The 27,529-nt window shown below is 46.7% G+C and overlaps 1 protein-coding gene across 1 annotated transcript in view; it reads right to left on the bottom strand.

Annotated features, from left to right (window-relative positions):
- Positions 1–720: 720 nt before the first annotated feature.
- Positions 721–27,529, bottom strand: part of pparab (peroxisome proliferator-activated receptor alpha b) — a 32,432-nt gene continuing 5,623 nt past the window's right edge. The window contains exons 2-7 of the mRNA XM_079743555.1: positions 21,783–22,127; positions 17,904–18,070; positions 10,969–11,107; positions 6,973–7,172; positions 4,482–4,938; positions 721–3,430 (exon numbers count right to left, since the gene is read on the bottom strand). Of these exons, the coding sequence (XP_079599681.1) occupies positions 3,186–3,430; positions 4,482–4,938; positions 6,973–7,172; positions 10,969–11,107; positions 17,904–18,070; positions 21,783–22,101 (1,527 nt within the window). The 5' untranslated portion in view covers positions 22,102–22,127 and the 3' untranslated portion in view covers positions 721–3,185. The remainder of the gene's footprint in view (positions 3,431–4,481; positions 4,939–6,972; positions 7,173–10,968; positions 11,108–17,903; positions 18,071–21,782; positions 22,128–27,529) is intronic.

Here is a 27,529-nt window from a genome sequence, read left to right as displayed (position 1 = left end):
TAAGGCACAGAATTAATCTGAAAAATCACCAGGAACCACACGTTCCATGTACCAAAAATTATTCAAATTGCTTTAATGCCGCTGAAAAAGTCTGCAGGCAATTTGACATTCTGCCGGGAAAAAAAAAATATCACAGGCAGCTTGGAACACAGCAAGCTTTGACGTATGGCATGACAATGTTTGGTTGAGTTAGTACAATATTTATAGCAGCGAGTGAGGTATAACATTAGTAAAGAAGCAACACAACACAAAAGCAGGCTACAAAACTACATACTGCATAATCCGTTACATGAATAGCATGAAGCTGGGTGGTTGTTGCGACAAGTGATTAGTGCATTTCTTTCCTCTCAAAAGGAAACAGAGGTTAAGTGTCACAAATAATTAAAAAGGGGACAGCATTTAAAGTGAGCGCTGGGTTTCAGAATAGACCTTTGAACATCAAACTAGTCAGGAGGAGAAACAAGCGATATCTGGCTGATGACAATGTTCACGTCTCTAAAATATATTTGAATAGTTGCTAAGTGATTCATTTCAAGGTTAAGTATAGTCCACTTCAACTACTTAAATCAAAACCAAAACAGCTCAGAGAAGGCTGAAGAAAGATGTTTTATAAATGCTCTAAATGGATATTGTACCGATTACTATTTTTTGGAAAAATCGATATTAAGGAATGTCCCAGTTGGGATGCAGATGTATGGACGTTATATATATATATATATATATATATATATATATATATATATATATATATATATATATATATATATACGTACACTAGCATACAGCAGCAATATATATATGTATTGTATCATTAGCCTCATTGCCCATAATTGTATATACATTTAACTCTTTAAATTTGCATTATTTCTAAACAAACAAACATACATAGACTAAACCTAGTCATACACACATGTACATACTTTAGCATTTGTATAAAAATATCATTCAATTCGGTCATCCCACAATTACACAGAGAAACACACACACTCCTATTCACACGCACACACACACACACACTTATATTACTGTACAATTCGATAGTTTTCACCCGAACAACTCACATCCTTACTACTTGTTCTCCTCAGGGATAAGAGTTGAATCATGCACTCATTACAACATATGTACAATTTGTTTATACAGCACAGATTAGGTCCTTTGTACTAGCAAGTTCCTTTGACAAAACCAAATTAAAATGTAATTTGGTTTGGGTTGGCTGGTGTTGGTGTAAGTGACATATTGATCGGCAATAGCCAAATTATATATTTTGGGGAATATACAAACTGCCAGATGAGGAAAGGAAAGCTATGAAGGGATCATTTTAACGAAAAAACAATGCTTCTTATTTTCATGGGATTATACACTTATTAAAACACAACTAAGAATATTTTATTCCATTTCTGCCAAGTCTCTTCTGCTAGACACAACTATATGCTAAACACTGCACCTCTAAAGAAGTTTATCAATTCTATCTAATGTTGTTTTGTGCTCAACATACAAACAGGTATGACAAAAAATCACTGAATATGAGGGGTTTGTAAATATTCAGTGTCTGTCATTTTTCATTCTGTACCAGTCAGGGTTGTTTCCCATTCTTTCAACTTTGATCAGCGCATGATAATACTCCCTGATTGGAACCAAAGATAGCCAATGAAGGCACTGCAAGAGGCAGTGAGGGGAAAGGACAACCCCACCACAGTAACAAAGCAAAGTACATTTATTATATATATTTTGGGTACATTTGAGGACTAAGGGAGAAACCAGAGCAAGTAGCAATGCTTCCACTATTCTGTCATCGCTTTTGAATTCCCTAGCTTGTGCTAATGAGAGCGAGCTTAATGCTATCTACAACATGCCAGGGTAGAAAAGACAAGATGTGCTCCTGAAATATCCTGCAGTGTTTTCTGACAAAAACTCTGGGAATCACACTGGCGTCAAGTAGGCACACTTGTGCTTTCTCAGTTCAAACTGATACAAAGTCAAAAACACCCTAACAATGTCTGAGCCATTTTTCAACATCCTGGTTACCATAGTAGAACAGTCTAGCTCAACACCCAAAATCGATTCAGGGACGTTATGTTTAAGTTTGGTCTTGATGGTAAAAGAGAGTTAAAGAGCGGTCAAGTCAAGATTTTGTGCAAATGCCAAGATCTTCATCATATACAAACTATGGCTTGATCAGTGTAAAAAAAAAAACATACATTTTGCAGCCTCACCAGAAGTGACATGAATTTGTGGAAAGCACGGTGCGTGTGCTGGCTGACAAATGGGACAACTGTCATGGTCATCATGCAGCCAATGCATGGACTGAGGCTTGCTTCATGACATCATCAAAAAGGGGCACAGCCAATGAGAAGCAGCTGCCTGTGAGACACACACACACACGTCTTTAAACCTCTGTGGTTAGTACTGAATTCACTTGGTTGGCGTTTGACTACCAATATGGCTCTTGTTATTTCTGTCAATGTTAGGTACAAAAGTGTAACTTGTAGCACACTGCTGGAGTGGAGACTGTTAGCTAAATTATTTTCCTTGTTTCTGGGCGTTGAGAACAAGGGAGGTCAACTTAGGCCTCAGTTCAAACCACGGAGGGTGCTTAAAACACTTCAGAAAATTCAAATCACCATTTCCCGTCCACAAGCCAACCCGAGAGGTGCACATGATCGTGTCTTAGGGGTACCACTCCTGCAACGTCCACTCGAAATCAGCAGAGGGTAGAGGGGTTTGAGACGGTGTCAAACAAAACGGGATACCCTGTCTTCCTGGAGAGCTCTCGGTCAGAAGTCAATATGAGGAAATGGGGATGTGGGCGTGGTCTGTAGGGGAGAGGTAGGAGGGGGTGCGTGGCTCTCATGAGGAAAAGGGAGATAGCATCAAGGGTCTTCAACCCCCATCACCCATCTTCTCTATAAGAAACAGAGCGGAAGATGGGGCCCATGTACAGGGAAGGGAAGCGAGCTGTGAGCCGAGATGCCTCTGAGGGCAGACTTCTCTGAACTTTGCTTTGTAGGATTGTAGGCTATTTCGAGGCATAATACAAAAGGCGCGCTCCTCCGCGTTGCAGGCCTTGACTCCTTCACAGGTAGGCTTTCAGTGGTATGGACGACTCGCTGATGGAGAATTCCTTCTCTCCTGCTGGTGCTGCTGCTGCTAGTGCTGCTCTCCGCACGCTCCAACCTCCCCACCCTTCAGTACATGTCCCGGTAGATCTCCTGCAGTAGCGGGTGCAGCGAGGCGTCCTCCGTCTTCTTGATCTCCTGCACCAGCTGAGCGTGCTCCGTGACCAGCTGCCGCAGGTCGGCCAGCTTCTGCAGCAGCTTGGGGAAGAGGAAGGCGTCGTCCTGGTGGTTGGCCAGCAGGTGGAGCCGCAGCACCTGCACGATGTTCTCCTGCATGCGCTCGATGTGACCCACGTTCACCAGCCCCGGCCGGTCTGGAGGGAACACAAAGCGGTAGTGGTCATTATTATTGATAATCCATTATTATTATTATCACTTCAACTACATTGTCAATAGGGTTGTCAACACTAGTACCACCACCACCAATACAACACTATATAGTTGATCCAAAGAGACTTCAAATTGAACGTTTTGAAGCACGCAGGAAGAGGCATCTTGTGCAAGGATGACTAAAGGTGAAGCCCTACAGGTGGAGATTAACTGGTGGAGACCACCAGGTGCAGACCTACAGGTGTAGACCTACAAACCTACTGGGGCAAACCTACAGGTGCAGACCTACAGGGGCAGACCTACAGGTAGACTGCAGACCTCCGGGGGCAGACCTACAGGTAGACTGCAGACCTACAGGTAGACTGCAGAGCTACAGGTAGACTGCAGACCTACAGGCAGACTGCAGACCTCCGGGGGCAGACCTACAGGTAGAATGCAGAGCTACAGGTAGACTGCAGACCTACAGGTAGACTGCAGACCTACAGGTGTAGACCTACAGGTAGACTGCAGAGCTACAGGTAGACTGCAGACCTACAGGTAGACTGCAGACAATGAGGTTCCAACCCGAGCTGGAAAACTAAAACACCCTCCCTGTTGCAGCACCCTGCTATTAACATTTCCTCGCCGTTAACCGGTTGGAGGGGAAGCAGAAGCCACCAAGCAACACCGTAACTATTAATGTAAGCAGGCCGGGTGTGTGTGTGATTTACACGAGTACATGAGGACAAACGAGTCCTTCGAACACACTTGTTAGTAATTGTGGTAGCGTCGAGCGTCGGGCTCAAAGCGTGGCATTAACACTGGGCAGGGTAGAGGATTCACTTTAATCGTCCTTCGTAGCACGATTGGATCGGCCTGGAGAGCATACGATCACGCACCTCACATTCTGTTTCTCCACGCTCCAAACCAATCGGTCCGGACCTCTAGCCCTGCAGACCGATCCGTATAGCTTCCATCCCCATCCTGATCTATATTTTCATCTCCTGGTTGCTTCTGGGGGGGGGAGGGTCGCGGGGGTCAGAGGTCAGCACTCACCTCCACAGCAGATGATGGCGGCCACGAACAGCGCCAGGTCACTGTCGTCCAGCTCCAGGGCGTTGAACCTCATGGCGAACTGGAACTTGGGCTCCATCATGTCGCTGAAGGGCCGCCGCAGGCTCTTGAGGAACTCGCGCGTGATGAAGCCGGCTCCGTACGCCACCAGCAGCCCGTCCTTGTTCATGCACGACGCCAGCATGGCGAACAGCGCCTCGTACACGCCGTACTTGAGCAGCGTCACCTGGTCGTTGAGGTCCAGCTCGGCGAAGCCCGGCACCGACTTGGCGAACTCGGTGAGCTCCGTCACCGTCTCCACCGAGGTGCACTGGCAGCAGTGGAAGATGCGGGCCTCCGCCTCGCGGTCCAGCAGGCCGCCGCCCCCCGTGCCCACCATCTTGGCCACCAGGGTCTGCTCGGCCAGCTGCAGGGTGTCCATGTCGTGGATGACGAAGGGCTGCAGGGGGCGCCAGAGAGAGACAGAGAGAGGTAGAGAGTGGGGTAGGGACAGAGAGAGGTAGAGAGAGGTAGAGAGTGGTAGAGAGAGGTAGAGAGAGTGAAAGAGAGAGCGAGAGCGATAGCGAGAGCGAGAGCGAGGGAGGTTTAGAGGTTATACTCCGGAGTTCGAGATAGGGGTCACAATCGATCAAAACGTTATTCATAGAGCACGTTTCTGTAAAGACAAGCAATTTAAAATGCTGCACAAGTGAAACGATAACGATCATGAGAAATGTGATTGAAACAAGAAAACATCAGAAGAATGGAGATGTTCATAAATCTTTCTATCTGGACATATTTGGACAAATAATCCAACTACATATTGAGTTGAGTTGGTGGTGGGGGTTGATCAACTGACACCATTTACGGTTTGGAGGTTAAAAAAACAACAACAAAATATTAGAAAATCAAACATATTCGACCATATTCTTAATTTAAAGTGTGTATGAATCGTTGTTGAATCGTTTCCAAGATGACTGTTTGTGTGACACATTAGTGGCACATGAAGATAAGTTAAAAAGAGATTCCTTCAAACCGACACCCGGTCTCCTAATAAGATGGAACAGATTGCTTTTGTTGGGGGGGTGTGGTGTTGGTTGAGGGGGGTGAGGGGCAAAAGGGTCACAGCTGTGGACCACCACTGCGACGCCCCCATGAGCGTGATGCAAAGTCAAGGGCAAGATCAAACAACATGCTTGTTGCAAAAGAACAGTGTTTTTTTATATCCCAGCCCTCTGGACTATAAAGAGCTCCAGTGTATGGCCCGACGACAACGCCATCGCAGGCTCTCACATTCAAAGTCAAACGTGGATCGGGTCCTGCCTTTGAACGTGGACGTGTGCAACTGATTTTAGGGCAGGCCCGTTTCTGTTGACCTGTACAACAATGACAAATCTTTCCGTGTGGGGTATATATGAGACTTCTTGGCTATTCCTACAAGGACTGGTACACAAAAGCAGACTAGGACAGCAGAGGGGAAGTTTAACAAATAAATGGATTCCTGCATGGGGGGGGGATGGAAAGAAATAATGAGAGTATAAGCAAGAGAGAGTTAGTTGTTCCCTAGTGATTTTGCCTGCGTCTGTTTCCTAATGCAAAGTAAGCTAGAGAAGCAGTCTAAATTGGTAGGCGAATCAGGGACAAAAGGTGCAAAATAGAGATTTTTGACCATCATTCTAAAGTCTGAAAGTTGTGATTGGACCATCAGACCTCAGCAGTAGGCCTTTAATGAGGTACAAAAAGCTCTAGCGGCCTTGATTCCGAACAGCATTCTCCGGCTCGATCAACATACGCTACGGTTCGTCTCCTCAAGGGTGAAATGAAAAAATAATAAGGACAAGGACAAGGAGATAGTGTTGTAACGCAGCCGTGGAGAAGGCGGGAGTGAGTGATGGATGGACCCGAGCCTCAGGGCTCCGTATATCATGATAGTTTCGATTTTATTTAAAAAAAGATTTTGCCAGCCAGTGCATTGGCCGGTGCGTATTGATTGAGCATGTTATTTCTGTCCCTGGCCGGCGGCCCACTCTCTCACCGTCTCTCTGACTCTCTCTTCGCTCCGCTTCACCGACTGGCAAGGTCATTGGATACATTTGGTTTGCACATTTCTGCTGGGCATTGAACCCCCCCCCCCCCCCCCCCCTTGGGTCAATCCGCAAACTGCCTGACAACATGAGGTCATCGCTTCTATATTTTGGATAAAGATATTGTGTTGATTAATGTAGCATCAGATATTGGTCTGATGATAAGAGAGGCTCAAGTAATCAATCTGTTCCCAGCTGCATCTCAGATTTGCCTTTGACGCAAAACATATAAAAAACGACCTCAATATAGCGTACAGTTCAGCAACTTCAGCAACGGGATCATGAGTCAGTATCGACAGGTACTGATTTAATACTTATACCAGTAAACAGACACACACACACACACACACACACACACGCACACACGCACACACGCACACACGCACACACGCACACAAAACACTACTCACAGGGGTGCTGGTCTTGCCGGTGAGGATGGTGCGGGCCTTGGCCTTGTTCATGTTGAAGTTCTTCAGGTAGGCCTCGTAGATCTGCCGGGCCAGGGTCTTCTGGTCCGCCTGCCGGGGGTCCTCCACCTCCAGCTCCCCCGTCACCAGCTCCGCCTTCAGCTTCAGCTTCTCCGACTGGGGCATCCGGCCGAAGCGGATGGCTGTGGGGGCAAGTTGGGGACGCATCGTCAGGGTTACCGTCGATTGCTGTGCGTTTGAACCGATTGAACGTGAACGTTCACTTTGTGAGCTTGATGACAACATCTTCCTAAAAATAGGATTCCTCGTTCGTTTATTGATCTAGGATTTCCTCTAGATCGTCGTTGGGGACCAAGAGAAGCACAATATAAATCCAATATATTATTATTATTATTATTATTATGAATGTTAAACTAAATAACCATGCTCATCTCCTGGATGCTTTCACCCAAAGCGTCGTTCAAAACCCACAAGGGCATGGGTGGCTCGAGAGGGAATCCAACAGTTGAACCCGGCGGTTGGTTTTATGGCGTTGCTCTACCAGTTGAGCTACCCAAGGCCTGCTATTCCCTCACTCCCCCCTGTGAAGCCGCCTCTTACTGGGCAGGACAGGGGACAGAGTGTACTTTAGCTTCGAACTGCGGGCGGATATTTCCTCGACAGCAACACAGACTTGTCGAGCTCATGTTGCTTCAGGGAACCGTCTCATTGGTTAACTGAAAGAAAGAGACGCACTGATGCTCTCAACGATGGATGCCATTCGTTCTTCTTATCGCACTCATTTGCGGTCAACCTTTAACATCATTGAAATAACATTAAAACATAATTCAAAGTTCTGATGAGTACATTTGTACCAGTTGGTTGGGAAAACCGAAAACAACAGAGCAATGGTGAAATAGGACAAACAACAAGTGTGTGGACTGGACGTGTTGTTGTCGTAGACGGTCTTACGGTGTTGTATTTACAGAGCCGGAAGCATCTCAGACGGCCTGATCTGCACTCACTAATGAGATTACATGTAAACTGATTTCAATCCATTCAATCCAAACGTAGTGGCCAGGTGCACACACACACACACACACAAACATGCTCACACACAGGCTCACACACACGCGCACGTGTGGGCTGGGTGGGGTCACAGTCCTGGAGGCTAACCCGCTAGCGCAGGAGTGCAAAGATGGTGGCCAGGTGAAGCAGCCTGTGGGATGCTCTGGGCCCAGAGCCAAGTCCAATAACGATGAGAGCAAATGACCGGTGCTAAGTCCCGCATTAGGGAGCGTCTCTGAGCCCCTCAGGGCTGACAGGATCAGTCTCTGACCCCGGCTGGGGGCGGGGCAAACAGGCTGTCACTCCGGGCTTTGTCAGCTGGTTGCCTGTCTGCCATAAGGAGATGGGGGGGGGGAATAAAAAAATAAATGCTCCCTGTGTTAAATTGACAATAAACGCCTCCAAAGAAAGTACCTACTGTTTATGATTTCAAGGAATGTTTTTTTTTAGCAACATGCTGCCTTATCCTTTCAGTCAAGTTAATTAAATATAGAATATAAAGTGTTAGCAAACATTTTTTTAAATGATAGGGAGTCCGGGACCTCTTGCTGTGACTCCCAACCTTATTGATACAAGGAACCTTGTAAAGTACTTTTACTTTTTGCTTTAAATTCAACCAATCATGTGTGTCCGCGAATGTGCCCCGTCTCTTAAGAGCCTCAGACTGGAGCTGAACCCAGTGGGCTCACAGTATATTGTACAGCTGTGAACATTGATGGTTGTTTCACCATATTAATTTAGTGAGAAATGTTTAGCATAAGCTTTTCCCGCTTCCCCAGATCAGCTTTCCCACTTCCCTTCTCCGGTGTCCTTCGTCCCCTTCCTCTGGTGACATTACGGCCCATGAAACCCAATACGCGCGTATTGTAGTGTAAGAGGAAGCATTGTCGACAGAAATACTACTGCCGGCGTGTTCCTGGTTATCGCTCTTCTCAAATCAATTCTAGAGCCACTCTCAGGTTCGACTCCATTGGAGGTCTTATAGGGCCTCAGCCCTGATTAGATGTTGTACTGGCTAAGGTTTTTGAGTCCAAGCTGAAAGGTAGAGAGTTCGCCACCCCCATGTCCACAGCCTAACCTGTAGAAATCCTTTCGCAAGATGCCTCACCCCTGCCTGCTCCTCAAATGACCTGTATCCAGCAACCACTGTCAAGTCACGTGATTTAGTATCACATGATGCAACGCCGCATACCGGTCTCATAAATCAGACTTTAGATCAATTTCCAAAGTCTGATGGCAGACGAGTTTGACACCGGGTGAACGGGATGTCTCATCTTTTGTTTGCTTTACATGTATTTCGACCACGTCATCAGTTTATCTACAGAGGAACATATTCGTGACATACAAGGAACATTGCGTTAATCCGCCCGTCGCACAGCGAGTCAGTTTGACAGTCTCCCCAAGAAGTTAGGCTTACACTGTCGAACTTCTTGAACATCAGCCGAACACAAACCCAATTCACGGTGAGCTGTGTCTGCTTTAATGTTGTCCTTTACAATTGAATTGACCTTTTCACTCAAAACAAATACGCCAGACAGAAAAACACACACATAAAGAAGGATAGACACACAGACACACAAGCACGTCAGTCCAAAAAGAGCTATTTTTGAAGCAGTAGATTGACCTGGACATTGACCTTGACCGGTGGTCGTCGACCGGTGTGGTCGGTGTTGACACAAGGTGAGCACGAGCACATTACATTCTCTTTCATGTTCCCCAGACTTTGCCCTCGCTGGCTGTGCCCTCCCCCTACCGATGTAGCTCATAGCTGAGCAGAGAGAAATTTTTTTAAAAAAGCACTGATGGATGGAAGATTGCACATTTGGTTTTTGGGAAGGCCATTGATTTTCTGATTAAAGTTGCTGAGCAAGATTATATTCTAGACACACACACACACAGACACACACACACACACACACACACACACACACACACAACACACACACACACACACACAATCAATGACTGAATTGCACAACAGAAAAGTTGTAATAACAAGTGGGCCAAATAAGTCCCTTTGTGACCATTATGGGTGGTGTTCACTTGGAGTGTGGACTATGAGTCATCATCAACGACAGGTCGGTGTAGCCAACCGGAGGAACCTAAGTTTTCTTACATGTTATATCGGGAGTTCAGAGAAGCTCGAGGACTAAACTGCACAGTCAGCTGAGGGCTGCCATGTGCGGCGCACTCTAACCTCGTCCACTCCAAACACAGCGTGTCCACGGTCACATGACCAGGGACAGATGGTCTCCCGTACACATGCATACAGTCACCCCCCCCCCCATCCCCCCCACATACAAACACACACACGCACAAACGCAAACACACACACGCACACACACCCACACGCACACACAGAGACACACACTCATGCACACACACACGCAGACCTCATGGGTGAGTGGGTTCACACAGGGCAACAATGCAGCCTGTATTGCAGTGCGACCTCTCTCCCGGTTCATGACGTCCCAGTACACGGTTAGCCTGTCGGGGTGGTATGTCAACGCGTCTATTTTTGAACGAGGGGTTAAAAAAGAAGTCATGATGAAGACCTTTGGTGGAATATGTGACTTGGAACAATGTTAAAACACTACATTCTACACACAAGCCTTATCATGTCTTCTCAACACTCAAGGGTTGTTTTTTGGAGAACACACTGCAAGTGTTGTAAAGAAATGTTCAGGTTTTTTATGTATGCAAGGAGCATGTCGGCACATGTGTGTGTCTGCGTGTGTGTGTCTGCGTGTGTGTCTGCGTGTTTGTCTACGTTTCTGTGTGCTGTCCTAAGTTTGTAGGTTTAGGTGTCTTCAAACGTGTGTGTGTTAGTCTTTCTATGAATGTGTGTCTGTTTGAGCTTGGTTTCATGTTTCCGTGAGTGTGTAAGTGGGTTTATGTGTGCGTGCGTGTGTGATTGTGAGCCGTCCTTACCGTTGTGAGACATGCCCACTGAGAGGCACTTCTGGAAGCGGCAGTATTGGCACTTGTTGCGGTTCTTCTTCTGGATCTTGCAGCGGCGTTCGCACTTGTCGTACTCAAGCTTCAGGCGAATGGTCCTCCGGAAAAAACCCTGTGTCAGAGAAACAGGTCGTTATCATCCTGAATGTGGTCCGCATAGACAGTGTACAAAGCCAACAGAAAAGGGAAAGTAAACACCAAATCCCTTTTATTTTCAGTGGAAAACGGTCCATTTGTGTCTCAAAGTGGTGGAGACATTTCTGGGTTGTTGACTAAAATGTATAAAGTTGTTAAACAGAGGATTTTCTTTTAATACTTGATGTCCGCTACTTCATGGTAAAACGGATTTCCAGAGCCGTAGTTTGTGTTGGCTGTGCAGCCCAGCTCTACAGAGTGTGATTGGGTTTGACCCCTTTCCTACACGTGCTGCTACGGAAACTTTAGGACTGCTGACATCACATTTATTATTGAACTTTTCAACCAACTAAGTAGTTGAATTGTTCAAGAGTATAATCTTTTTCATGGACAAAGGTAGTTGGATATGAAGATGACTGAACACAATTTGCAATGCGGGCTGGAATCTGTAACGATAACCATAAATTCCAGGTTATGGAGTTAAAGAAAACGTTTGATTTAAAATGTGATATATTTGCCTAAAATTTGCCAAAATGTGCAACAAAAAGAAATGAAGCATGCAGAAGCTCAATCCATGAAGTAATAATTCCCCTATGAGTAAAATATGACCGAATCAGATAGTTTTCATTTAAAAATTAATAGACACTTGGCTGTGGCATAAGAAGATGTCAGAGGGTTACTGAGCATAAAACACTTATATATATATTTTTTTAACCCGGGTTCGAAGCAAGCAAAGTTTGAAAAAAAGAAAACGTGTCGGTAGCTCTCTGGCACTCTCACCTATTAACTGCAAGGTTTGCATACGCATGCAAAGTGTGCGTGGGCACACTCACACACACACACACACACACACACACACACACACACACACACACACACACACACAGGGTGAAATGGGGCCACGGCAGCATTCCAGTGGAAGCGGACTGGGCTCAGTTCCAGGGCAGATGGGGCGACCACGGTAAAGGTGGCCATGATGACATCACAGGGGTCAGCCCAGTCTCCGGCTTTCAGTCAAATAGAGAAAATGTCTGGTGGACTAAGCCCAGAGGAGTGCGAGTGTGTGTGTGTGTGTGTGTGTGTGTGTGTGTGTGTGTGTGTGTGTGTGTGTGTGTGTGTGTGTGTGTGTGTGTGTGTGTGTGTGCGTGCGTGTGCGCGTATGTGTGTGCGTGCGTGCATGTGAATTAATTAAAATGCCATTCACATTCAGCAGTAGAATCAATTAAAATCGAGGAATGTCCGCAGATGGAGCTGTGTTCTAAGAACCTGACCCTGTCACAACCTAAGCAGAATTTGTATCTTACTATTATCATCATCGTATTAATAATAATACTATTATGTGATCCAACTAGAAATACCGGTCCTCACAGCGATCAGTTGGTCTTTTCAGCAGTCGTTCTTTTTGCAGCATTATTATTGTTGCATTATTGTTTGTAGAACAAGAATAGACTCGAGAATATGCTATTATTAAAAGATTCTTAAGTACTATCCCTCAATAGTGGACAAGGGAATAGACCAGACAACTCATAACTATCTAATTCATCTCCTTACCTTTAAAGGAAAGATTTCTATGGTAGGTTAAACTTGAAAAAGGCACATAAGTGCAATAAAACATAATAGCAAAGGCCTAAAGAAATATGCCATTATTTCAAGATGCTACTATAAAATCACTCCATATTTGATATGGGAGTAGGCCGGACCATCTACAAGTATATTACACTCATACGTTCCCCTTTGAACGAAAGGATTTTATGGTAGGTACGTTTTAGTGTGATAGTGTAAACGTAAAACAAAAGACAATAAAACATGATATTGTTTAAAGGTCCCATGACATGCTATTTTATGGATGCTTTAATATAGGTATTAGTGGGCCACTAACGCAGTATTCAAAGACGTGCCCGAAATTCAGCCGTGGTGCAGAGCTACAGCCACTCCGAGCCAGTCGCACATTGAGCTTCCCCCAAATGCGCTCTTTTGGTGTCTGTAGCTATAATGCAAATGAGGAGGAGCGAGGCGGGTCAAGGAGGAGGGTGGGGGTGTGGCCCTGAGCAGCTTGCAGCCACGGTACCAAGCGCTCTGTTTACAGTGGTGTATGGCGAGGCACACACAGCCTTTAGCCGTGTTCTGTTAATATTCTAGAACACAGGGGAGTCCTGGAGCTCTATATCTAAATAATATCATATTATACATGGATATTTATATCGTATTATATATATTATCACGGCCAAAAGCCGTGTGAGCCTCCAGGCGATATTATGAATCTCAAACGGCCGTGTAGGGTTCTCCGACGTCTCTTCCACGTCCACATCAATCTGAAGTAGACTGAACCACGACATGGAGGAGAAAGGGATTGTTGACCGCGGTTGTCTCCGGCCGGAGCCTTGCTGCCTCGGCAGCGGGAAGCGGGGCTCAAGCGGGAGACATTCGAGGCCAACAATCCCTTTCTCCTCCATGTCGTGGTTCGTGTACTTCAGGGAGTCAAAGCCAAAGTTCCTTTCCCCCAATTCATTCTCAACCATGGCTGAGATAACCCCCACTACGAGTCTCGTTGTGGAAATACCAGAGACAAGAGTCCGACGTGTTATGCGCCATAACACCAACAGCGTGTACAACACTTTGTGTGTACGCATGTGTACGACACACAGTCCTGGAGCTCTATATCTAAATAATATCATATAATACATAGATATCTATATCATACAATACATATTATCACGGCCAAGCTGTGTGCACCTCCAGACGATATTATGAATCACAAACAACTTTGTCGGGTTCTCCAACGTCTCTGGTTCATCCACTTACACATCAATCTGAAGTAGACTGAACCGCGCGCTGCCTGCTGTCGGCTGCCCGCTGCCGGGCGGTGCTGCTTCGCGGCGGTGGTGCTTCGCGGCGGTGGTGCTTCGCGGCGGTGGTGCTTCGCGGCGGTGGTGCCTCGCGGCAACCGGCGGCAGGCAGCATGTCGCAGTTCATACTTCAGGGAGTCAAAGCCAAAGTTCCTATCCTCCAATTCCTTCTCAACCATGGCTGAGATAAACCCAACTACAGTCTCATTGTGGAAATACAAGAGACGTCAAAGAGCCGACGTGTTATGCGCCATAACATCAACAGCAAACACTGTGTGTAATCCCACACACACACACACACATGTGGCGCTCGCACAGTCGTGTCTCATTGGTGGGTCAAATTCTCTGGGCGGGTCAGGGAGAGAAAGGGGAGGAGTTTAGATCCTTTATGACGACATATGGGACCACATTCCAAATCAGCACGCTTGAGCCACACCTAGTGCTCATTTTACACCGAACGCAAGTTTTAGCCACTGGGGGACCATAGGCAGGCTAGGGAACTCATATTTATGTTATAAAATCTCATAAAGTGAGATTTTCATGCCATGGGACCTTTACCAATTCTATAGTAAGATCCCGCCATGTTTTCTGTGGGGTGTAATACACCATCCAGAAATATATTACACAGGTTTCTTGCATAAAACTAAGAAAGATGCTTTGAATGCATGGCAAGAAATAAGATAAATGCTTAATAGTGTGTTGGTTGCAAGTTGTATTGAAGCAGCTATTTCTTGAAGGTCCCAGAGTAAAATCATTCCATATTTCATGCTATAGTAGATATTCTGGTTCCCTACGAAAACAGATGATACAAGTCCTTCGTGTTTGTTTGCTCGTGTAGCGTCCTTTGGATAATTTGCCTATATCGCCATAAATGACTAAATTCAACAACCTTGCAAGTGTAGTTAGCCAAGGAGTTAGACCCATTATCAGGTTCCAATGAGATAGCACACAAAAAATAAAGATATTCCCACAAAATCCACAGTTCAGATTCTGGTATCTTTGACCAGGTCTAAATCTCACACATTCCCAGCTTTTCACCATGAACTTCCTGATAACCGGGAGGCCTAACAGCGACAGCGCTGCACCTTGCCTCACCTCAATCCTCAAGTCAGCTTCACCAGTAGGACTCTAACCCTAACCCTGAACACAGATACCTTGTAATGGCTCAGATACCTTATCCACTCCAAGATATGAAACACCCAAAGGAATACATAATAACGCCTTCTGTCCTCACAGCCAGAAGTGAAATGCTGCAATAGGTCACATGCAGATATACTCATCGTAAGGCAATCATAAAGGTCATTTGCAGTGGCTGTGCAGACCGATGCAGCAAATACATAGAACAGAGCCGCAGAGTAGAACAAAATGGTTAATGGACTGCATTTATTTAGCTATTTTTTGTAACCAGTGGCCACCCAAAGCGCTTTACAATATTGCTTAACATTCACCCATTCATACACACATTAACACACCGATGGCGGAGTCAGCCATGCAAGGCGACAGCCAGTTCGTCGGGAGCAGTTAGGGTTAGGTAACTTGCTCAGGGACACCTCGACACTCGGAGGAGCCAGGATTGAACTAGCAATCTTGCGGTTACCAGCCAACCTGCTCCAACTCCTGAGCTACTGACGCCCATCCAACAACAAATGCACACGGATCATGCATGGGTAAAGTGCTCGTTGCATGGACATGTTTGCACGGATGAAGAGAGCTTGTTATATGGAGCCATGGCGTAACATCCACTATGGCATGGAGTTCATACGAGGGCGATCTGCCGAGCTTTGAGATCTTTTCCATGTCAGTGTGTTGGAATCATTTACAGATAATCCCTTCATAAAATAACCTAGCCCTTATTTGGATTCTTATTCACGGTTGGCACACCAAACACATCTGACCTGGAAGTGACCTGTGGACAGGGATTGGCATCCACCCCCCCCCCCCCCCCGCTGTGCTGGCATCTAATTAGCTAAGAAATGCTAATTAGATGCCATGGGCTGACCATGGGCTATTGGTTTCTGACCATGGGCTATTGGTCTCGCTTATCTTATCTACTCTCTGCCCTCGTTGAAATCTTAAACTATGTCAAAAGACTGTATTCCTGCTGCAATGTACAATGATAGATTCAATGGCAAGATTAGATGAGATTTTTATCGGTTTACAACCTTACGTCTAAGAGACAGTTTCTCTGAGTCGTATAAAAAGAGACCTTAGAGTTGATAGAATTACCAGAGCGGGGAATTCTAGTCCTTACTGTGGACACCGGAGTGCTGCCTAGAATAAATTGGGACTAGCATGCATTAGATCACTTTACTGTCCCCAACCCCCGCCCAAGTGAGCGAGTTAGATAGAAAATCCTGCTGCTAGTCCATAAAGCACATAATGGTTTAAGTCCCCCAAGCGCTATAGATTAGGAAGCATCCAGAGACCCTCAGCTCCTCCGAGACTCCTATATGAGATGGGACCGGTGTGAAACTTAAAGCTGCTTTCAGTTATTAATCCCGATGAGATTACTTGGAACGTGGGCCAACTGTCACATGTTAAATGTTGGACTTTGGAAAACACTTGTTCTTTTCCTCCTCTTTCACACAAATGCCATTATCCCTTTTCAGTTGTTGTTTTGTTTTTCCCCCCCCAAGTCTTGTTATTGACTACAAAGTGAAGGGCGACACATTCATTAGAAGGACAACATCCGTAACGAGCAGAAGGGACGCGTTTACAATGATTCTAATCTTGAGTTTAAAGTTGAACTGGCTTCTATTGGATAAGGTGTGTGTGTGTGTGGGGGGGGGGGGTTGCTCACATGAGTATCAAATATCAAAATATGCAAGCAGCCTTAAACAGAAGCCAGGGAAATCGTGAAAATGCGCTTCAAAGTGTTACAAAGTGAAGTTCCCCTTTAACCCTGACCTACAGATTCACATTCTCCGTAAGTGCATGACAAAACCGCTAGCCCCAGGACTTGGTATGCAATCAGGTAGGAGAATCAGTTTGTTTGTTACTACTAATACTCGTTAATACTCATTCTGAGAACCAATTGCCCCTTACAATCAGTAGCAATAAGAGAGAACTGCATTCCCAAACAAGCATGCGCACAAGGAAACGCACACGCACACGCACACACAGTATCTATTTGACCTCAATTGCCAAAGACACCTTCCGAGGTGGTGAAGCATTAACCAAGATGAATGAAGTGACCGCCGGTTCAGGGCCATCCTTGATCACATGGTAAAGTTCCAGCCTGTACGACAGCTCGTACTTTGTATAACAGGGGAGAACTGATTCTGAATCGTGCATGTACTTGCAGGCCTGGGTAGAGGGGGATTGACTTGTATCGAATATTTTATGTGCTCCGACATGAAGTTTGTCAATATTGTGGAAAAAATGTAAAATCCCATTGACCACTAATGTGTTGTGGTCATTTTGGTGTTTCTGCATCAATGTCATTTTCCGCTAATGTCTAATATTAATGAAGTTACCGTTTTGCGAACATGATTATTTCCCCTCCCCGCTATTAAGTGTGAAGCTAGGAAAAGATCATACATTTTCTGAATGAAAATAAACTGTGCTAGCATTTTACATAGTTCCTAGCATTCAGTCATGCTCCCATGGATTCAGCCATAAGTTTGGCACGGCATCGGACAAGGAAACCCTTATTAGGGCACAAAACTCCCAACCGACATAGCTCGTCTGCTTCAGTTGGGGAGGAGACGGAGTGTGAGGGAAACCGATAAATAAATATATATATATATATATATATATAACAAATACAGAGAGAAAGAGAGAAAAAAGAAAGTGCATAAAAACAAAAGTATACATATAACATAACAAATAAAGAGAGAAAGAGAGGAAAAAGAAAGAAAGAAAATCCCCCCCCCCAGCGAGAGGGTCTCAGAGCGGGGCGTGGGGTGGGTCGCGGAGGGTCCTCACCTTGCAGCCCTCACAGGCGTGCACGCCGTAGTGGTAGCCCGAGGCGCGGTCGCCGCACACCCGGCACTCCAGGTTCAGGGCCGAGGCCTGGGAGCTGACCTCCTCGGGGCCCGCGGGGGCCGACGAGTAGACCCCCGACGAGGGGCTGGACGCCGGGGTCAGCACATCTGGAGGAGGAGGAGGAGGAGGAGGAGGAGGAGGGACATCTGTTAGGACGTTCCACTCCCAGCTAAAAAGGTACCAGGTGTGTGTGTGTGTGTACGCACACACACACCCCTGTGTCTGTCTGTCTGTCTGTCTGTCTGTCTGTCTGTCTGTCTGTCTGTCTGTCTGTCTGTCTGTCTGTCTGTCTGTCTGTCTGTCTGTTAACTCAGAATAGGCCTGGTTAAATTTGGAGTTGAGTGTCCAATGTGTGCAAATCAGCATGTAAGTGTAGGACACTCATTCTAGGAATAACTACACAATATGTTCCTTTACATGTTGTAACAAAATACACAACTCAGATCCTCCTGTGCTCACAAGGCCGGTTTGAATTAACAGGAGCAAAGTCTGCCACTGTGTGTGTGTGTGTGTGTGTGTGTGTGTGTGTGTGTGTGTGTGTGTGTGTGTGTGTGTGTGTGTGTGTGTGTGTGTGTGTGTGTGTGTGTGTGTGTGTGTGTGATATCAGAATGGTGTTACACAGGGGCCATTTGACCCATTTGATCAAAAAGACCCCTCCGCCCTCCCCCATGTCAGTGACCAACCCCCCTCCTCAGTCACAGCAACTATTTTTATACAGTAATATTAGCTTGCCTGCAACATGGAAGCATATCACATGACCTGAAAATCATAGCCTGAAGACATTATAACCTTGGAGGAGGGCGGGGGGCGGGGGATGGGCTGTGGAAGGAGGCTGGAGGTGGGGGTGGGGCTATTGCTTATGCATGCATACGCATGGACCACGAAATGGTTTGAAAAACAGTGGAATTAAGTCGAGCTATATCAGCTGACTGGGGGTTGCCAAAACAAGAGCGAGTGTTTGTCAGTGGTGCGCTAAAGTCGAGGACACGGGGTGTCTGCATGTGTGTGTGGGTGCGTGTGCATGCATGGGTGTGTGTTTGTGCGCATGAGATGCATGTGCATGTGTGTGCGTATGTGTGTGTATGCATATGCAGGCCAGCACGCGTGTGCGTATACATGCGTCGCGTGTGTGTGCGTATGCATGCGCGTGCGTTTGTCCATGTGTGCGCGTGTGTATGCATGTATGTGTGTTTGTGTGTGTCTGCTTATGTAAACTACAGCATTTAAGCTTTCATTACACTGCATTTAGATAGTAGTTTAGTGATCAAAATACCGTCTTTTACGCCTCTTTTCCTCAACTGTACAACGGCGTAAGAGACAGCATTTTGGATGGCTTTTTTGACTGTAACAAAAGATCATTAACGGACTGGTGTGGTCCTAATGTGGTTATCGTTAATTTGGTGACAAAGGTTCACAACTACTGGAGGAGTAGTTGTGAACCGCTTGCCATTCTATAGCGGATACGTGTGTGTGTGTGTGTGTGTGTGTGTGTGTGTGTGTGTGTGTGTGTGTGTGTGTGTGTGTGTGTGTGTGTGTGTGTGTGTGTGTGTGTGTGTGTGTGTGTGTGTGTGCGTGTGCATCTTAGTGTGTGTGTGTGCGTATGCATGCATGAATGCGTGTGTGTGTGTTTGTCTGTGTGCGTGCGTGCGTGTGTGTGTCTATGTGTGGGGCATGTCAGGCATGTCGATGCTGTGTAGTGCCCATTAGTTCCCCCGGCTCTAGCGCAGGGAACACTCCCAAAGAAGGAAGGGGGACAGGCTCTAAACAACCTCCGCTGCGCAGCACCTTTCCCTCGGGTTTCCATGACATCATCACTGCGCCCCAGCGGTGGAGAGTGTCCAAGTGTATTTAGTCAGGTACTTAAGCACTCAAATAAATGTGATTATTATATCAATAAGGCTTTATTGGTCCCGATGAGGAAATAATCTTCCGATATCTAAAGTTACCCAACAATAAAGCAATTCACAAATGTAATACATCAGAAAATAGAATCCAATAATCTAAGATATTCCGAAAGGGGCAATTCTGCATATTGAGTACTTTTACCTTTAGTACTTTATATTAAGTAGTTTATTTCAATGCTACTTCGTTTTTCTTTGACTCAAGTCACAGGCAGCTCTCTTCCATGTAACAGAGTCTTTCCACAGGGTCACCGTCTCCTTCTTCCATCCCCACTGCTGGTTTCCATGACGCTGTCCTACACCAGCGGCCCTTCCTCAGTATAACCTGACTCCTTCATTCCGACCCCTCCCATTGCGCTCCATTCTTCTCCGTCTCCGCAGAGGAACAGCATGAATGGTGTCCAGCGGGCGTCTACCATGAATACTGTTTAGCGGGCGCCTAGCGTGAATGGCGTTTAGAGGACGCTGTGCCTTCTCGCGGATGTTGGGCAAGAACACCGTTCGGCAGGGGACGGTCGATGGGTTTGGGGTTGTTTTGTTTTTTCAGGCTGGTCGGGTTGCGTTGCGACCGCCTGTAAATCACAGAAACTTCCCACGTGTTGAGTGGTAGATAAACGGCGAGTGAAAGCTAGCTTGTTTCCTAAGAGCGTAGCGCTTAGCGGCTGAAGAATGTGTAGATTCCATTTTATCTGTGGGGGAGCAGCACAGCAGTAGAGGCTTTGAGGTGTGTGTGTGTGTGTGTGTGGGGGGGGGGTGTGTATGTGTGTGGGAGAGTCCAAACAAGGTCATATGAGAGAGAGAGAGAGAATGTGTGTGTGCGTATGTGTATGTGTATGTGCGTGTGCATGTGTGTGTGTGTGGTCCAAACAGAGTCATGTGAGAGGTTATGTGTGCGTGTGTGTGTCTGTGTATTTGAGGGCTGTAGCCCCAGGTTGTATAACTGGAGGTCAGCCCAAGTCTGCCTCGACTAGCAGCTGTATAGCTCTTAGCCATAGGCAGAGGTCAAAGTTCAAACAAACCTCAAAGTTTCATTGTAGAGTCAGCAAAATGAGAAACACAACGAAAAAAAACATGGCCAACGAAACAGAGCTGTCTGGCACCGGGGCCTCTGAGGTTGTCAAATGATTTACAGTTCAGTTATTGTGGTGTAATGTCAGAACCAAAGAACCTTAAGAGCTGCCTCGCATCAGCGACATTACACTGAACAATGTGAGTATGTAATGGAAAATACCTAAACTATCCCATAAACACAGAGATTTTGATTTTATAAAATGGCAACTTAAAATCCGGATAAACTTTAAAAAGAATTTTGAATGTGGCAGTGACTAGGTGACTCATCCAGGGGTCCCAGAGCCCCTGGTAGGAAAGGCAGGGTCTTTCTTGGACTTTAGTGCGGACTCTGGACAGGGCCCTCTGGTCTGTTCCAAAGACCTCACACATGATGATGGTCATTGGGGTCATAAAAAGAACAAAACTGCTATATAAGAATTTATGACCGTTATTTCTTGTGCTTTTTCCGCTATGGGGAAAATTCGACATTTTGTATAGTATTGAAGATTTGACGAAACATCCCAATTTGTGCACCTACAAATAAAAACAGATACTTTTGTGATATATATATACGTTGTACATACTTTACTCCTTTTAATAACCTTGATCTAGTGCTCTGCATCAATACTGTTGAGAGCGGGCAATGGATTGGATCGGAACAGCTAATTAGGACTATTTTATACTGCACAATGCTGGTACCGTCTTGTGCTTTTATCTGCATCTGTCCTTCACCCTCGTCTTGAACTCCTGCTGTCAAGCAGTCTGTCACCTCCTGTCTTTGACCGGCGCTCCATAAATAACCACCATTCCCAACAACAACAACAACAACAACAACAACAACCACACCAACAACCTGTCCCCCCCTCACCTAGGGCGGTGGAACCTTCGGACCCAGAGCCGGTGCTGGAGGACGGGTACTCGTGCGCGCCCAGAGAACCGAAGGCGTCGTCGTCCATGGACTTGGACATGGCCTGCAGCCCCTCCATGCCTCCGATGAAGCCATCGTGGCCACACAGGGGGCTGTGCAGCACCGAGTGGCCCAGAGGAGAGGGGCTGCACAAAGGGCTACCCAGGAGAGAGTCCTCCAGGGGAGACGGGCTACACAGGGGGCTGCCCAGGAGAGAGTCCTCCAGGGGAGAGGGGGGGCCGTAAGGGATGTCCACGTCGACCATAACGCTGGCAGACATGAAGGACGGCAGGCTCACTCATCAGACTGCGGAGGAGAGAGGGAGGAAGAGAGAGGACGGGAGCATTAAAGCATCGCTGTTGAGATCCGCTGTGACTTTGATTGAATTGAACGACGGTACAGCACTACTTGGTTCGACATGATGGTCAAGAAACAGATGCATATCATGACTGGCTGGAGTTATGGTGTATTTAATGTTTAGGATCGCAAGAAGATATAAATATACAAAAATGTAATATGTATATGTTTTTTTTTACAAGAAACCCAATGTCACTTCGCTTCGAGTTTCACCTGCTGGAAAAGCTGGAATAACTGAACCCAAATGCAAACAACAAAAATCGGTTATGGTTACAGATTGTTTCGTGAACATGTGCATATTTTGGCTCTCAAACAGTCGTTGGTGTATGGTTCTGTCGTAATCCCTCATGGTTGGGCTCTCGACGGAGGTCAACCAAGCATGTGTTCGAGTGCCTTTGGTGCACAAGGTTAACTAGGCGAGCACACACCATACTAGTGAGTTAGCAAAGTGGTGGAGTATCAGGTAACACAACAAGGGCCGGTCCACTTCTCCCTAGTGACTGAATACACGCCTCAGGTTACGCTATCCCTACACCTCCTCCAGAGGGGGGGGGGGGGGGGGGGGGGGGGGGGAAGAGAGAGAGAGAGAGAGAGAGAGAGAGAGAGAGAGAGAGAGAGAGAGAGAGAGAGAGAGAGAGAGAGAGAGAGAGAGAGAGAGAGGAGGAAAACAAAGGGAAAGGTCGATAAAAAGATGACAGATAGTGAAGAAGTGGAGAGAGAGAGAGCGAGAGAGAGGGTAACGTAAGGAGAGAGAGAGAGGGCAGAGAGGGCAAACCAATATAGATATCAATAGGTGCAACAACATGGATGGGGACGCAACTAGGTCAGTGGGTTAACTGGACTGAGAGAGAGACTGGTTGGGGGTTGGCTGGATCTAGGTCTGATGAGGCCCACATGAGACCAAAGATAGGTAGGTTTATACCAGTAAGACGTACTGAAGTGCAGCCTGAAGCCCAAAGATTGCAGGATAAGCAATTAAGTGGAATTGTTGCTCAGAAGGAGGATGACTTCTAAGAGCTTGACTTAGTTCGATCAAGTTTTGTAAGGGGTATTAACCCGTTGATGCCCTGTAGATAAGCCCCACGTATCACAGCCCTATACATCCCATGCAAAGTGGGTCAATCTGCCGTAAGCCCCTCCTGCATCAGACGACACAACAGCAAAATACGTTTTACAAGACAACAGCTGTTTGCTTTACAATAACCAAGTCCGGGCCTGTAAACGTGCACCCCTTTGTCTGTGCGCAGTACTCATCCTTCTCATATGCGTCTAGTGAAGTCTGAAGTCTAAATTGGGAAAGGCTATTTTGGACCGGTGTTTCTATGACTTTTATCTTTTTAAATAGGCTGATGTCCTTGAAAGACCTTTCCCAGGTTCAGCCCCCCCCCCCGCCTCAATCTGACTTTACGCTAAATCCCACACTGCTCAAAACCCCACAAAGCAATTATAAAATCACAAAAGGTGTTGTGTGCTGTGCTCGTCAAGTGCCATCCATCATGGTAGTGGGCCTCTTCACGCCCACCGTGTTAATGTATCACATTCAACGGGGGGGGCGTTTGCCTTGGTGGGCTCAAAGTACGACCGCTAGCATGTAGCCTCCAGGACACAACCCCCACCTCCCCTCTCCGGTCTTCATATCATCTCCTTATGGCCGCTCCAGCCAGTGCCTTCTCATTCAACATTTAGCATCTTGGCTCTAAGCTTGACGGGTGTATCACACCCATTCAACCATAGTCGTTCAGCGGACTCTATTATCTGAAGTCACTAACAGCTGATTGATTTGAGGTACATGAGGTCGGGTACAGGCAGAGGTTCTCTGTATCTTTGTGCGTGGTCGGCTACAGGTAGGCTGGGGTAGCTGGGGTTTGAATCCAAAACCTTTCAGGTGGGAGTCATGCATTGTAGCTACTATGCAATAAAATAATATAATAAATTAAAATTGTTGTAGAGGTTGGGACATGAATTCCGGCCTCACTATGAAACCGAAACAATTATGGTTTGCTGACATCTCCTCCTCTTTTGAGCTAGTATAAAGAGACAAGCCCTTATTCTAGTGCTTTCCATCCCCCCCCCCCCCCCCCCCTTCCTTTTTGGAGCTTGGAGCCTCCAAGGTCTTTATCAACCCTTGGATCACTCTTCTGCAGGGCTCACACGGCGCTATGAAGCTGGCGGTGATCAATTAAATGAGCTGAATGTATTCCAAACTGGGAAAAGCCTCACGTATTACCATTGTTGTTCCAACTGACAATCCAGACCTCGGTGAACTCAAATTGGATCTTTACAGGCAGTTCCCTTTTTCCTGTCCTCATGGAACTCCAGGAGGAATTCTGTGAACTCAATACCTGCGGAGATGCACCAGGAATAGTCTCTAACCCTTTCCGTGAGGAATGTGTGCAGGTCTCTTGCATCTCAGAGCTGGGGCCCCGGAGCGAAGATGTATAGAACCCCCCCCCCCCTCACTGACAGATACTAAGAAGTCCGTAGGTCAAACAGCCAAATGACCAAGAGTAGACAAGTTCAAATCACGGTGTGAACAAAACCTTTTTCTACATTTTTAAATCGGATACGCACTTTAAATCAGGTGTTTGTCCGTAAACCAGATTCAGGCCAGTTTGTACCCCAACTTAAGGCCGCAATACCGAATGCCTGACATGACAATGTCACAATGGGGAGGTGGGAGGCAGAGCCAGCGAGAGCGAGGGACCCTAAGAGAGAGCGCAGGAGAGAACGTGCAGTATCGAGAGTTTTTATGGTAACAGTATGGATTTGTGCCACTAGGTAGGTAGGTAGTCTCTCTCTCTCTCTCTCTCTCTCTCTCTCTCTCTCTCTCTCTCTCTCTCTCTCTCTCTCTCTCTCTCTCTCTCTCTCTCTCTCTCTCTCTCTCTCTCTCTCTCTCTCTCTCTCTCTCTCTCTCTCTCTCTCTCTCTCTCTCTCTCTCTCTCTCTCTCTCTCCATGGAGGTCTTGAGGAAGGGGGGTAGGGGGACCATGATGGCGGTGATGGTGTCCACCCTCCCCCCTCGCCAGCCAGACGCACAACACAAACGGCCCGGGGGCACACATGCCTCTGGGGGTCGCCATGGTGATGTCATTGCAATTCCAACACATAGATCAAGTCAGTGGGGGAGGAGGGAGGGGGAGGGAGAGGGGGGGGGAGAGGGGGGGAGGGGCCCGGCCCCAAAAACTTCAACAGAAACCTACAACAGAGTCCCTGTTTACTTTGAGTTGCAATCATGCCCCTTCATCCCCTTCATCGGTGGTCATGAGGTTGGATGTTCATTAGGTTCAGCAGGGGCTCATGCTGGCCTTCATGACAGAGGGGAATATTGTGAATGTAGCATTGATAATCTTCAAGGATCAATACACCATGCTTAGGATAGGCTAGGGCTAGGCGGATTGACCGATCCCCCCCCGCCCCGATCCCCTCCATCCCCTTCCCTTCCCCCATATCAGCTTAGCCGTACCAGCGAACGCCACAACAATACCTAGACTGCCCGGCCAAGTGCATATCAACATGAAGGCTACAGCCATGCTAGTGCCATAGTGATGCTAACCTTGTACAGCAGATAGCTTGACACTCGCTCACACACACATCACTAGAACACCATAGCGCTAGTTGACAATAGCCACCTGGGTTGACAGCCTTGGAACGGTAATCTTTAATTCACTGGGAAGCTGCTGAAGCCGGTCACCTGGCACTGCTTGCTTTGAGATAGCTCTCCGTGAGATACACATCGTTGTGTGACGCACTCAAATAGGATTGTGGTGTCTTTAGAGGGTTCCGCCGCCACAGCCCTGCACATCTGGCGGACCGCATGGGGTCTGTGGAGCACTGTAATCACAAAGGGTCTAATGACTGTAATATATACAGATCCCCAGGAGGTATCAGGCCTGTCGTGGTGCTTTCCAAAACACTCGAAGGAGGAAGACAAAGTGTGCGATGTGTGAAGAATATTGAATTCAGCTTACAAGACTGGCCACGTCCCAAGAGGTGTGTGTAAACTAAAGGCTTGTCCAGCCATGTTGCAGCCAAACAACCCTCACACAACAGCAAGTTGCCCGAGTACAAAGTACAGAGCGAGCAAGATTTCTTTGAATCCTTTGTCCAACAATGCAACAACAATGGTTTTGCCAAGCACAAAAACGAGAAAGTAACATATAAATCAAGACACTCAAATCGCCCCTACCTTCCAGATCCGAAAGACAATGAACCCTTCAGCGCGTCTCTCGGCCGTCAACTACATGACAACCAGACCGCTTGACTGATCTTATGTGATTGTACTCTGTGATTGTGTTTGTGTCAGTGTGTGTGTGTGTGTGTGTGTGTGTGTGTGTGTGTGTGTGTGTGTGTGTGTGTGTGTGTGTGTGTGTGTGTGTGTGTGTGTGTGTGTGTGTGTGTGTGTGTGTGAGCAATTCCCAGGTTAATGTTTAATCTCTTCTATGGCCTGGACCACAGGAGTATCAACAGGTCCCTGAGGAGAGCTGAGCGCTTAATGTGTGTGTGTGTGTGTCAGGGGTCTTGACGGCAGTTTCAAGTGACACAGGCCGGTATGTATAGGTCTCTGACCGTCTATTGGCCTCTGCATGTGTTTGAAGGGGCAGGTTAATGAGCCCAGCATAGACCGTGCCCGCAGGGTAAACAACACGATGGCTCCTATCAGGCGACCTCTTCCAGCCCAGAGGGAGAGATCGGCCAAAGTGCACTTCGGATTCATGAGTTGATAGCCGCTAAGCGTTGGAGCCAGAGGGCCGTCGTAGATGATCCCGGGATAGGGGAGGGGGTGGTTCAAGGCTGTAGACCCTTCTCCATTATCTGGTGATTAGGCTATGTCACCTGATCCTCTGTGGTCGTTGCAGGACAATAAAAACACAACGTTGTGCGGGTTTAGGAGGACTTGAAGTTGGCCTGACTTTAACCTTGGTTTTGATTTTCGTTTGTTCTTGTGACGGTGATAAAGGGGTGGAAAGAGTTGGGAGGCGAGTTGTGTTTGAAATGTGCACTACGCTTAAAATAGTTAAGGATTTCCAATTAAATGTCATTTTGCAGATCATATTAAAATGTGTAAGAGTAGTGGTAGTAAATTACTGATTGCCCAATCGCTTGGTTTACTTGTCGTGTCTGCAAAATATCTGGCCTGACAAGTTCATGTTTGTATTTCAACAAGGAAAAGAGACACTCTTCATTGGTTTAAACCAAAACACAAAGAAAAAACCAACTGATTGGTGAGGTCATTCTGTATTCATAATACAGTCCTAATAATATACCACAACAGGTAACATAAAGCAACCATCATTCAATCTCTGATGATGCGTACGCCAATCATGTCATTTAACCTTCATGGAATACCTGGAA

The sequence above is a fragment of the Pollachius pollachius genome (assembly GCF_949987615.1).
Source record: "Pollachius pollachius genome assembly, chromosome: 9".
Classification (NCBI taxonomy): Eukaryota; Metazoa; Chordata; class Actinopteri; order Gadiformes; family Gadidae; genus Pollachius; species Pollachius pollachius.
This window is presented reverse-complemented; position numbering and strand designations above follow the sequence as displayed.